General features: G+C 33.2%; 1 protein-coding gene across 7 annotated transcripts in view; it reads left to right on the top strand.

Moving 5' to 3' along the window:
- The first annotated feature begins 249 nt into the window (after positions 1 to 249).
- The window catches only part of LOC108693140 (helicase domino), a 34,361-nt gene continuing 21,196 nt past the window's right edge, over positions 250 to 13,414 (top strand). For 4 of the 7 annotated variants that reach the window (XM_018201904.1, XM_018201903.1, XM_018201901.1 and 1 more), the window contains exons 1-14: positions 1,694 to 1,879; positions 3,387 to 3,595; positions 4,356 to 5,133; positions 6,145 to 6,273; positions 8,104 to 8,342; positions 8,684 to 9,010; positions 9,439 to 9,649; positions 9,923 to 10,143; positions 10,383 to 10,520; positions 10,604 to 10,691; positions 11,118 to 11,308; positions 11,483 to 11,584; positions 12,299 to 12,614; positions 13,119 to 13,293. In XM_018201904.1, coding sequence (XP_018057393.1) covers positions 3,398 to 3,595; positions 4,356 to 5,133; positions 6,145 to 6,273; positions 8,104 to 8,342; positions 8,684 to 9,010; positions 9,439 to 9,649; positions 9,923 to 10,143; positions 10,383 to 10,520; positions 10,604 to 10,691; positions 11,118 to 11,308; positions 11,483 to 11,584; positions 12,299 to 12,614; positions 13,119 to 13,293 — 3,113 coding nt within the window. In that variant the 5' untranslated portion in view covers positions 1,694 to 1,879; positions 3,387 to 3,397. Of the gene's footprint in view, positions 554 to 1,693; positions 1,880 to 2,563; positions 2,591 to 3,386; positions 3,596 to 4,355; positions 5,134 to 6,144; positions 6,274 to 8,103; positions 8,343 to 8,683; positions 9,011 to 9,438; positions 9,650 to 9,922; positions 10,144 to 10,382; positions 10,521 to 10,603; positions 10,692 to 11,117; positions 11,309 to 11,482; positions 11,585 to 12,298; positions 12,615 to 13,118; positions 13,294 to 13,414 lie in introns of those variants that run through there. The other 3 variants (XM_018201898.1, XM_018201900.1, XM_018201902.1) reach the window with 3 other exon arrangements.

Below are 13,414 nucleotides of genomic sequence, written 5' to 3'. Positions count from 1 at the left end.
GAGAGAGAGAGAGAGAGAGAGAGAGAGAGAGAGAGAGAGAGAGAGAGTTCTAGGACAGAAAGCAGACGATTTGTTACGCGAATTAATTTTCGAAAAGCGTTATCTCGCGCGCGCCCGCGCGCTACGCATCTTTAAAACGTTCTTCCGGCAATATCGAGCGATCCGGTGCCGCCAATCTGCACCAATCGAGACGAAGGCGCTGCGCAGCGCGTCCAGTGGCGTCAATCGTCTCACCTTGCCGGACGTGTCGGCTGTCGCACGTCTCGGCACCGCGGTAACGATTCAGGTTCCGAATTCCAGCGGGTTCGCGAGTCCTACCTCGTGACGCCTCGAAGAGATCGGCCGGGATGGCGATCGAGATTCCCGCGCACGAAAATGCCGCTCGCTGGCGACAGCGGCACGCGTTCGCACGCGAGGGACGCACGTGCGCGCACGAATCGACGATCGAACGGCGCACCGCCCGCACTCGTCGGCCCCGGCAACGCGAGACTCCGACACGACAGCACGCAGAAACGACGAGGATGGAGTGATTCGGGAAAGGATCGATGCACGAGTAAGTACGACGTTGCATGCGTCTACTTTCCAATTTACCCAATTTAGCGGAGACAAAGATTCGAGTCGGCCGTTTGCCACGTGGCGTGTATTTTAGGATCGGTACACGGCTGCATTCATTTCCTGCTGATGATTTCGTTCTTTCGACCTTTACTTTCTGTACTCTTTTTCTCGGAAATTACTCTTCCCTTTTTCCCCTCAATACTCAAATGTGAATGGCTTTGTTTCGAGCGAGAAAGATATAGTAACGGCTCCTGCATTTTTTTGGAGTTTTCTTTGTTTATAGAATGAATCAGGAGCACTTTGAAAGAGAAAGAAAGCGAGAGAACGAGGTGTAAAAAGTGTAACCGTAATGAGATATTTGAATTTTTTGTGCATTTTTTTAAATTTTAAGGAGAAAAAATTTGACAGGTCCAAGAGATAGGAAATCAATCAACGGTAAATTTTAATAAATAGGATACTGCGAAGTAAATTCGGTAAAAAAATATATCGGAATTAGTAATTAATTGACTATGAACGTTCGATGAATATTCATTTTTTTTTATTGTTCAGTTGAATAGCGATTATTAAATTAACTATTGAAATTACAGCAAAATTTTCTAAATTCCGAAAGAAGAAAAAGGAACTGAAGTTCTTATTCGTATTTTACATTATATGCTGATTGTGCAAAATCACGTGTCTATTTGAATTCTTTTTTCAGCCACTCCTGTAAATAATTAATCGCATAATCAGGTAATTATTAATCGACAAAAATAGAATAAAATTGAAATACGAATAATTACATTAATAATTCATAGTTTTGTTAGAGATAATAGTAGGTGTTTTTCATTCTCGGGTAAGAAAGAACTCGAAATTGAATATCCATATTTAGCATTGCGCGTAGCACGGAAGTGTAGGGAGTGCGATTAAAAAACGAACAGACCCGGGGATGTGAGTTAGCACATTTCAGCTGCTGTTCGAACGTACGAGCGGACTGGCCAATCACGCGGCTCCGTCGATGCCACGTTGCCGCGCGCAACGACCGCGGCAGGCCAATCGTGGGAGTGGGGAGGCACAACGCCATCTCTGCGCGACTGGCGTAAATATTCGAGATTGGCTCGTTTCAGCCGCGGGCCGAAACTCTCCTCGCAGCCGTCGCCATGTTTAGAAGTGCGTACGCGTCCTTGGGCGTGCGGTGTGACGATGTATCGTAAAATATTAGATATAGCTCATGCGCCGTATGTTACGTGAGGTACCCAATTACGAGTTGACCCACGCGGAACACGGGTGTGACGATCATTCCCGTGGATGGCGCACCTACGTCGCGGTAATTTGTGATTACATTATGGTAAGTCTTGGTCCGTCTTGGGGCCAACGCCAACATGGCGGATGGGAGATTTCCTTTGTATCGCGCCGCGCCGCGCGGCTTCCCCACCCGTCGACACCGAGCGTCGTCGGCGAGGTCGTTTCCTCGCATGACGTCCCTACGACGCCCGCAACACCGTACACGCGCGCGACCCATCGTCTTTTCGCGCGGCTCGTCTCGCATTCGTGACGTATTTCGTCACCGGCGCTCGCCTCGATATAGCACATCGCTCCCTCGATGCATGCACAAATGTACGACGCTCTCAGGTAGCTCCCTCAAATCTTCAGACTGTCTTGGTTTGCCGGTTCACGATAATCGCCATGACAATCCTCGTCGTCTGACGGTTCTGTGATTTCCTGAATATATCCTGTCACCGTGTACATTTTAAATTTTACGAATGTATTCGATCGTAGAATGTGTCTGCTCCTTTTTTTTAACACAAATTGTATAAGAAATGTCTTTTTCAAATTCGCTTTTTTCCTTATTGTATTATCTTGCTTAATCCTTATAAACGATCAACATTTTCTTAGAATGAACAAACGTGTCTAGTAGGCCGTTGCTATCGCTTCTTTATGTGTCGTTTAAAACCTTTCTTTATCTTCGTTGTTTCCTTCGACAATTTGCAATTAAATCACGCGGCTATTTTGCAGGTACTCTGCGTGTTCTCGAAAAAATTTAAGTTGACATTAAAGTGTGAGTTTATTAAAAAATATTTCTATTAGAATTTTCCTTTTTAATTTACTTATATAAATATTTTTATGTTTACTTTCATTGTTTTTCTTTGCCAATTTATAATGTTAATTAAACAAAGATTGTGTGCATTTTATATATTATTTAAAAAATAATCTATATATGTGTGAGTTGTGAATTGTAAATATACTAATTTAAATAATTATTTTTTTTTAAATATATGTTTATTTATATATAACAGTGAATGCATTATTCTCTATATTGCATACATTATCATTTTTTTTCTATGTATGTTTTATATTTATGTTATTTGATTGGGAATACCTATTTTATATGTATGTATTATATATTATAATTATTATGTTTTGTTAAAAGGTATGATTCTCTATGTTATTAGTACTTTCCAATTCTTGTTTTTGTTCTTATTTTATTAATAATTAATAATCTTTCAGTTTACTTAATAAAATTTTTTAGTTGTCAGACTTTAAAATATTCTTTGAACTTTAAAATAATCTTAAAAAATAAATGTGTCAAAGGAATTAGAGTATAAATAGAGCTTATTCTTCCATTAAAACTGAAATATACTTCCATGTTTTCAAATTGAAATGCAACAATCGAATATTTATGAGACTCAACATATGAAAATGTAATATTGTGTCAAAATAAATTCATTTTTTATTATTGAAAAGGAATTTCTTTAAGAAGTTTCTGTGTTTATGTTTTGTATAATAAAATATGAATTTTTATGCTATGTGTCATTGTGAGTTATTGTAATATAGTGTTACTTTTATCTTTTCAGCGTAACGTGCAATGAGTGATAAACAGGGTGCACCTATTTTACCACCCCTTAGTCGGGGTGCGGCTAATAATGGCGGAAATAACGGAAGTTCAGCTCAACAGACTGTCAGTCTGCAGCAAGTTCTCGCTACCGCTCAAGGCCTCAATGTGCTCGCTACTACCAGTGGGCAACAATTTGTTATTACGACTCAGGTTCCTGGTCTCACACAGGTGAATGTTTATGTTTGTAATCAGAATTTAATTGCATACTGTGTTTCATGAAGTAAATGAATATATGTTACATTTTAAATAGCAAAAAATGATAAATATGAGATATATCTTTTCTCTTAGCTTTATCATTTGTAATATCTTGATTAATAATTAATAATTTAATCACATAATTGACGAATTTAACCTCTATTATTTCTGTTATTTAATTATTAATAATGCTTAATAACTGTGATGATCGATCATTAATTAAGCAATAATTGGATGGAACGATTGCTGAGATTTATTTTAATCTGGATTATTTTTATTAAATATTACTGATTATCAAATTAATTTCATAATTGTACTCAATAATTATTAATTTGTACACATTTTTGGCATAATTCTGTAATAAAAGGACCCCGCACTAATTATATGTATATTCAAATAAAGTTGGATCCCTATGAAAGGAATTTTTATGTATAATTTAAGTTTATAATGGTAAATAAAAGATATCATAAACATAAGGCTCAAAAATAGATCGTTTTTACGTTATGATATTGTATGTTAAAGCTGCTCTATGTGAGCACCTTTATATCTTCAGCTCAAAAACTATCCATTATTGATTATCCAATCTTATGATTATAGTTATATATATTTTTTGTTACATACATAAGCAACATAACTAACTCTTTTATTTCAAGATTCAATTTTTCATATAATTAGTACGTTTCCTTTCTTTTGCTTGTGAGTAGTACTCGAACTTACGAATTTTTACTTACAGGTCATATCGAATAATGCCACAACTAACGCGAGCGGAACGCAACAAGTTACAAGGATCGTTAACATCGCGGGTACGCCACCGCGCAACGCTGTCGGAATTGTCGGCACGTCGCCTCCGACAGTGTCACGGCCACAGAACTCTACTAAGCTTATGCTGACAACGTCGCCGAAACTTGTACGCACTTCTATAAGCAATGTGTTTGTAGCACCGACATCATCGCAGGTATCATCGCCGCAGGTGCAGGCGCAATCGCCTTCACCAGCGAGGAAACGGCTGAAATTGTCGGAAACGACGGAAAAACCGATTCCATTTGACGCCAGCGACTGTCGTAGACGAATAATGGAGCATAAAATGCGGCGGATGCGCAGCGTACGTGAGAAGTATGCGGAAAATGCATCGGAACTGTACTTTCTGCACACTGGCGGCAACATGATGGAGTATTATGCCTGGCGGAAGCGATCTCCGACGCCGCAGTTAGTACATTTCCTACGTCAGCATCGACTCGATCCGGATGATGATGACGAGGATCTGACTGCGCCATTGTCGTCAATACCAGAATTCTCGCAGCTGTCTGCTGTTACAACTACTGTCACCACTACTACGACCGTCACTAGCGCTATTGTCACCGCTACTACCACTGTCACAACCGTCACGTCCGGTTCCACAGTGGTCCAGATCCCGAATCAAAGAGCAGAGGTTAAAATCGCTGGGGCGGGCGTGACGCCAGTAGCGGTGTCCACCACCTTGCCTGCTGCGGCTCTAGCCCAACTCAGTCAAGGTAATTATAAATACCCGTTAATTATAGCAACAAAAAGTTAATTCTTCGTCATTATTTCTGAGCAATTATGGTCCAATGTTTTCGTCGATACGTAATACATTCGAACTGATTAATATATCTGGACGGAAAATATGTATCATTATAATTGTATGTGAATATTATATGTTACACTTCATGAGCAAATCAATTCGATCTCAGATCGAATTGCGATGAATGTTTTGTTAGCACCCATAATATTTCTTGAATTTTAATAACGAAAATCGTTATTTTTCTTTTCATTCAGTTTTAAACGTTTATTCGTACTTGAATATACATGTCGTATTCCTCTATTTTAAGATGTACCAAAGAAATCTTTTCTATTCTAATATCTTCCTTTGATATCTTTTAATTTGTGAATAAAGAATATTTTATCACTCATTTTTTCACTCTCATGCAGAGGAAAACTTATATCAGATAAAGGAAAGCCTTAGAATACGGGTTCTCAGAATAGAGAAAATCGACTGAATATTGTTGCAGCTTTATTGGATCACGACGTCATAAGCGAAAATAATAATCCTGTTCTCTCACTCTACGTTGATATAGATACTCTTTTTCCTTCTACCATAATTCGCGTCCGATAGATTTGTAATAGATTTATGATATGTAAAGGAATTTTGCATAATATTTATATATTTTATATAATTATGAAAAGTAAAGTTATAAATATACAATTTAAGCAATGAATTTCAAATTTATTTGAATACATATTTACGATATTCTTTATAATTAAGGAGAATTGTTTTTCTTGAATTCTCATCGTTATTTTATCAATACTTATATTATCTATCGTACATTAATTAATAAAAAAGAATAATAAATAAAAACATCAGTTATAATTTAGATCCTTGTGTTAAGAGAATTCTTATCATTTAGAAAAATATTATTTGCGGAGTAGACAATTTTTCTCATTCATATTATACTTTAATAATGAATTGAAATTCGGCTTGTATACGGAATAAATGATGCACTTAGGACAAGTACCAGGTAGGCCTCAAGGGGGCCGCCATGGCATGGTGTTTGCCTTTCGAGCGGCAATCCAGTCTTCGCCAGTCACCGTTCACCCTCCATCCGCTTCCACCATAGCACCCACGTTCATTATAGGTGATTACCGCAGATCGCCTGCCATTCGTTTCTTCGTATCTTTAAGCCGCTCCATGTTGGTTTTGCTTCCGAGCAGTTTAGATACTGCAAGCTCTTGTCATAAACGATTATTTTTACGCGTTATATACTTCCGTATTATACACATATATTGTATTTCATGACTTACTTAAACTATTGAAACGATGATCAGGAGAAACGCTCGCCAAAGAACTTTGCTACTACTAAAGCTATTAAATTGATATAGAACCCTGTACTGTCATCTAATAAACTCTAATTTTTTCATACTATAACACTATATGTCCACTGTATGTCCATTCTATAGAATGAGTCAGACAAGTGTAGCATGTTATGTAAAAACTACGATGATGTGGTGATTGACCTGATCATTATTAAGTGCAAACGCATGTTTTTTTATTTGAAGCTTGGTAAGAATAATATATGTCGTTATGCCATATACATATATGTATGTACACATACATCTCAGATGCAAATGGAAGCGATTTATTTTAATTGGAGTACTTTGGAAGTGTTTTCGTTTCTTGCTTTTAATTGTTGTCAATCGTGTAGATATGTTTCTTGCCTGTTCTGTGGAATTATGTTGACAAAAATATATTCTCCGTTTATCTATTAAATAGTTATTCGCGTGAAATGTATTAATATTTGTCTACTTTTGTTAATTCAAAATATAGAAGCATTTTTAAATATCGTAAAATGGGGTAACTTTGGCATAAATTTTGAAAATATTTCTTATACTGTTGTTCAGCAGATTGTTCTAACTGATTTTGATCTAATAATATAATATAGTAATATTAATTAGAGAATAACTTATTTATAATTCATGCTTTTGCGTACATACTTAAATAAGAATAGTTAATTGTTTTGATAACGGTAATAACATAAACGTATAACTTTCTTGAATATTATGAATTAAAAATTTCTAAATTCCAATAAGTATATTTTTTTATACTTAAATATTTATTAACAGATATAATTAATATATAATTAATATATAATTTAATTTCTTCTTGTCCAATCTACTAAATATTAGTGTAAATGGACTTAAAATAACTTCAACTTACAGTTTGGAATAAGTTGATTAAATCTCAATTCTCTTTTTCTATTCATTTAATTTTTTATTGCCTCAATTCTCTTGTTCTTGTGCTGGTTTCTTTTTTACACTATTCGAGAAAATTTGACCTTTTTTTTTTTAACAGAATGTTTTTGTCACTGATTGCGAATTTCTTAGCCAAATTTGGCTATCATGTCATAATTAAAAAAAATGGCAAGGGTGCAAAAAAAGTATTATTTTGAGGATTTTTATAACGTAACATCGGCAGCTAATTTTTTTTTTCTAAATTTCATTAATGCCACATTAAAACTTCAACTGATTATGATCTGAATATGATTTGTCAGGCAATTTGAAAATAACTTTTCCTGTACAATATATGAAAAAAGCATTTTATTTTATTTCAATTCTGCAATTGTGAGAAGGAAGAAGTGCTTGTACACTCCTGCGCTAATTCTTTAATTGAATTTAAAAGAAAAACCAATTATAATTATATACAAACAATTATATACAATGCGTAGACTTTGCAATTTAGTATAATTGGATTATACTAAATGAAAAAAACAGTATAAGATTGACAAAATTGCAGAAAGGTTATAATCTCTAATGATTTAAGATTATACTTAATTTTAATCAAAATTACTCTATTTTATGGTAATACATGTTGCTGTCGCAATCAGCTCTTTGATTTATCTTTTGATTAATGCATTATCGTTCATATTATTTATTATCATAGCAATCTCAAAGCGGTGTTACCATTTTAGGTGGAACGTCGATGGTTACAGATTCGTCGAAACTGACAACCACGGCCGTGAGTTCGGTGGTAGAAAAGTCGTCGCCGTCTATAATCACTGTCGCCACCCCGAAATCGTCTGTGACTACAGCTGCGCTCAATAGTCCACAACCTATCGTTAAGCTCGTTAAGTTGTCTACACCCACTACCATAACTACTTCCTGTGATATCTCGAACAATCAGGAGCAAATTGTGGAAAAAGCTAAGCAGGTAATTACCGCGACTGACTATTTTAATACTATCTTTTTTCAGTGTAAAAAACAAATATTTATATTAGTGTCTTAAATATGTGTCAGCAATCACTTGTAGATTTGATTGGATATAATTTTTTATAGATTTTTTTTATAAACGAGTTATTTACTTAAATAATTTTTATTTTGTTTTTACTAAACATGTTTAAAACAATTTTAGTTTATTAAATTATCTAATTTATACATATTTATTTCTTTTCGAATAAGTCAATTAAATAATTTGTATAGTTTATAATTTGTATAGTTTATATATTTAAATTTTATGTTATAATGCTAATGGCTGCGATTATCTGGATATAGGAGGCGTATGTAATGCAAAGGATTGCAGAACTGCAACGCGAGGGATTATGGTCGGAACGGCGATTGCCCAAGGTGCAGGAACCGACTCGAACCAAAGCCCATTGGGATTACTTGCTAGAGGAAATGGTCTGGTTGGCCGCTGACTTCGCTCAAGAACGTAAATGGAAAAAGGCAGCAGCAAAGAAATGCGCGAGAATGGTGCAGAAGTACTTTCAGGAAAAGGCGATTCAAGCACAGAAGGCTGAGAAATTGCAGGAACTTCGACTGAAGAAAATTGCCAGCTTGGTCGCAAAGGAGATTAAAACTTTCTGGACAAATGTTGAGAAAGTAAGTGAAAAGCTAAAGTGCATACATTTAGAAACATGATAAATTAAGTAGTTTTTTATTAACTTACTTCTATGAAAAATTGTTTAATTTTTTTATTTTATAATTACATTACTTTTTTTTATGAAAGTTACATTGATTTATATAACTTTATTCCACCCCACACTAATTAAGCCGGCGTTTTTGATGCATCTTTATCGGAAGCGTGTGCTCGTTGTGGGAATAGCAAAGTCTGCGCATTGTGTATGGTTGTTTAGTTTTCTTTTAAATTCAACCAAAGAATTAGCGTAGGACATTCGTATTAAATTTTCATTTCTTATTAATAATTAGCAATATTTAGACATTAATTCATAATATTTACATGTTTGAAAAACGAGTTTTATACACGCGAAATAAACAGAATTATCAAATAATAACTGCAATGTTGATAGTTGGTGGAGTATAAGCAACAAACGAGACTTGAAGAAAAACGAAAGAAGGCATTGGATCAACATCTAAACTTCATTGTGGGTCAAACAGAGAAATATTCCACATGGCTGACAGAAGGTCTTAACAAGACCGACGGTCCACAGAGTATTCCAGCTTCCATAAATAGTTCACGTATCTCTTCACCAGTCCAAGTGGGAAAATGTCATTCTGATGGTACGTTTAACTTGCATAATAAAATGTAATTAATTTTTATTTATGTTAATGAACATTAATATGCATGCAATCAATAAAACACATTAATTAATAATATTATTAATATGTAATATTATTAATATTCATTTCAATGCTATTATTGGAAATGCAAAATTATTGCGTGATGACAATTTAAATTACAGAAGTTTAATGTTATATAAACATTTTACAGTATGTATTTTAGTTATATGTTTGCATAAATAATTTAATTTTATATGATATAATCTGTTACAGAGGAATTCCAGCCAAATCAGAGTTCAGATGATGATGAGGAGACCATAGCCAAAGCTGAAGAAGAAATGAAAACGACTAATCACAAAGAGGAAGTTGAATTGTTAAAAAAAGAATCAGAAATACCTTTGGAAGATCTTTTGAAGGACTTACCACCAGATTATTTGGAGCATCGAAACAGAAGTCTATCACCGAATAACGCAACGAATGAAGAAGAACAAATTGTATGTTTTTAATAAAATAAATATTTGCATATACATTTTTTTTATATAATATTTATAAATACTGTAAATTAATAGCGTAAAGATATTGAAATTAGTCATTTTTTAATTTTTTGTAATTAGTCATTTTTTAGTTTTTTGTAGTTATATAATGATTTTCAATTTTGGAAGTTCCTAAATCATCACCTATTTAAACGTTTATCAAAAAATAAAATGAGATAATGATTTTTTTTTTGTTATAGGAAAATGAAGAAGCAGTTGATGCAGATGCTGATTTCATCGCAGCGTCTGGTGAATCCACGGATGAAGAAGATACGATCATGGAAGAGGAAAGGCTCGAGGGAGAAATCGATCATAAGCGAGAACTCGATGAACTTAAGGTACATAATTTTCAAGAAATAACCAGGCAATTATCCTTAATCGTTTTTATCAGACTTAAATAAAGATGTTCATGTTTGTTTAGGCTGATAATGAAATGTCTATCGACGAACTCGCGGCCAAATATGCTAATATGTCGGATGTGTTGATGGACGAGGATGATGAGGCTGAAGGTACATTTTTTAAATTCTTTTTTAAAGTTCTTTTGAAAAATATTTTTATTATTTCTATATATAGTTCAGCTTAAATACGCTTTTTTAAATTGTGTGAATATTTGTTCGAATACAATTGTTTGAATATCTTTATAAGTGATTTAAAACAGTTTTTTTTTTTTAATTAAGTTTAAAAAAGTTTTAATTATTATCTCGATTATCATATGAAAGTTTTTATTATATAAAGATGCTTTTATTTGTATAATTTATTACAGTGATGATACTACTACCATCAACTGACAGTATGAGATATTTGGTTTTCATTTATCTCATATTATCCATGCTGTGAAATGAGGCATTTGTCTGAGAAAATTGCGAAAATTATATATTATTATTAAAAGAATAAAGTAAATCATATTTAATCAAGTATCACTTTCTCTTACTTAGGTACGGATAAAGAAAGTGAACGAGGAACACAAGAGATCGAAGACCAAATAAGTAGCAATGAGAGTGAAAGCGAAGAGAGTGATCACGATAATGATGAAGATGAGATTCAGACTCAGAACGATCCCGAGGCGGATATAGGACTTCAATCGCTTCTCGAAGATCCTTCCGCGGAAAAACAATTGGAGAATAAAGTAAGTCTTCTTTATCTTATATCTACATAATATGTTAAAATCTTACAATTATTTTATGTTGAATTTTATTATTTAAGTTTTTAAATCATTGTTATATTTTTTAAATTCTTTCTATTACTACTATGTATACATATCTTTTTAATTTGTCACATGACTGTTTATTCATTATAATAGGTCGCAGAAGATGATAATTCGGACGCTCATAATGAAATGGATAATGTTGCCGCGTTGGCCGAAAGCATCCAGCCTAAGGGAAATACGTTACTCACCACTAGTGTAAGTTTGCTTGCGTTTATACTTTATTTTGTTTTATTAAATTTTATTAATTATAAAATATACGTACCTATATATGTATATTATATGTATAGAACAATAGAAGTATTTTTTTTTTTTTTTTATTAAATTAGATGCTTTTTTTCTCGAATATTTGATTATCGGCAAATTTTTGTTTCTTTATTTTAATTTTTATTTAAGCATTAAGAAATTTAAATGATCCTTTCGATCCAAGGTGATGAAGCAGCAATTTTGCTCATCATTATTTATGAAAGGAAAATCAACAGTGATAATTTTTCTATGAATAAACATACATATTTTATTCTCGAAAATAATCACTACAAAATTAATTACAAAACTTTGTGTAAAATATTTTACTGTTACATTAATTAAAAATTTTTTTTAAACATTGAAATGTCAATAATGTTCTAATAAATAAATTTCAATAAATTTTTGAACGAGGAGAACTTTTTTCGAACTAAATATTCCAAATTGAAAATTATTAGATGCAAGTAAATAAAACATTATCTGAAAATATGAATATGTAACAAATTGGAAATATGGAAGAATTGTAATAGAATTAAATAAAAAATTTTCAATTTTTGCTAAAATAAATTCTAAATTGATTGAAATTAAGTTCGTTGTAAAATTATTTTTTGTATAGTTTCTATATGTGTTTTCTTTTTGTGCTTTCATTTACATGGTGTATATTTTTAGGTTGTCACTAAAATACCTTTTCTTCTGAAACACTCTCTTCGCGAGTATCAGCACATAGGATTGGATTGGCTTGTCACGATGTATGAAAGAAAGCTAAACGGCATTCTGGCTGATGAAATGGGTCTAGGTAAAACTATACAAACTATCGCGTTGTTGGCGCATCTGGCCTGCGAGAAGGGAAACTGGGGGCCACATCTTATAATCGTACCGACTTCTGTGATGCTCAATTGGGAAATGGAATGTAAAAAATGGTGTCCTGGATTCAAAATATTGACATATTATGGCACACAGAAGGAAAGAAAACAAAAGAGAACAGGTAACGATGTGACACGTGTACCTTCTTGAAATTTGATTTGTTAACGTTGCTTGAAAAATTTTTGCATTTAAAACGTGATCAATATATATTTGTACTTCGAAAAGAAAATGAAGATACTGAGTATTAAAAGTGCAACGCAAACAAACCGACATCGTGATTTTTTTTACTTACAACTATTTAACTATCTAATTCAAAATATATAATTATGTGTGAATAATATTAAATAACAATTTTATAAAACATCTCTTTTATATGAAACTACTTTTTTGGCTTATGAGTAATTGTAATTTTACTCGCTGCCGACAACGGGCATTGATTCAATGAAAGGCGATGTCTGTACTATTAAACAGCGAGATAGCAAAATTCTTCATTAAAACTCGCGTGTCAAAAATCGATCGTTGTCTGACATACGAATCCTGTCTGAAGAAACAATTAATATTTATTAGTTTATTAATTATAATTGTTTAAATGAACATGAAATGTAATTCTCTTCTTTGTTTATAGGTTGGACAAAACCAAATGCCTTCCATATATGCATTACATCCTATAAATTAGTAATACAAGATCACCAAAGCTTTAGACGGAAAAAATGGAAATATCTTATCTTGGATGAGGCACAGAATATCAAGAATTTCAAGTCACAGAGGTGGCAGTTACTTTTAAACTTTCAGACACAACGGTAACTAAATTATAATAAATATCTATTATAACACACCGCACGTTCGAAGTTACATTAAATATAGCAATTGTATTCATACTTTCATGTCCATGTAATTTTAATCTCGGTTTAATTAATTTTT

The sequence above is a fragment of the Atta colombica genome, unplaced genomic scaffold (assembly GCF_001594045.1).
Source record: "Atta colombica isolate Treedump-2 unplaced genomic scaffold, Acol1.0 scaffold88, whole genome shotgun sequence".
Classification (NCBI taxonomy): domain Eukaryota; kingdom Metazoa; phylum Arthropoda; class Insecta; order Hymenoptera; family Formicidae; genus Atta; species Atta colombica.
The sequence above is the reverse complement of the archived record's forward strand: the minus strand, read 5'-3'. Positions and strand labels throughout refer to the sequence as shown.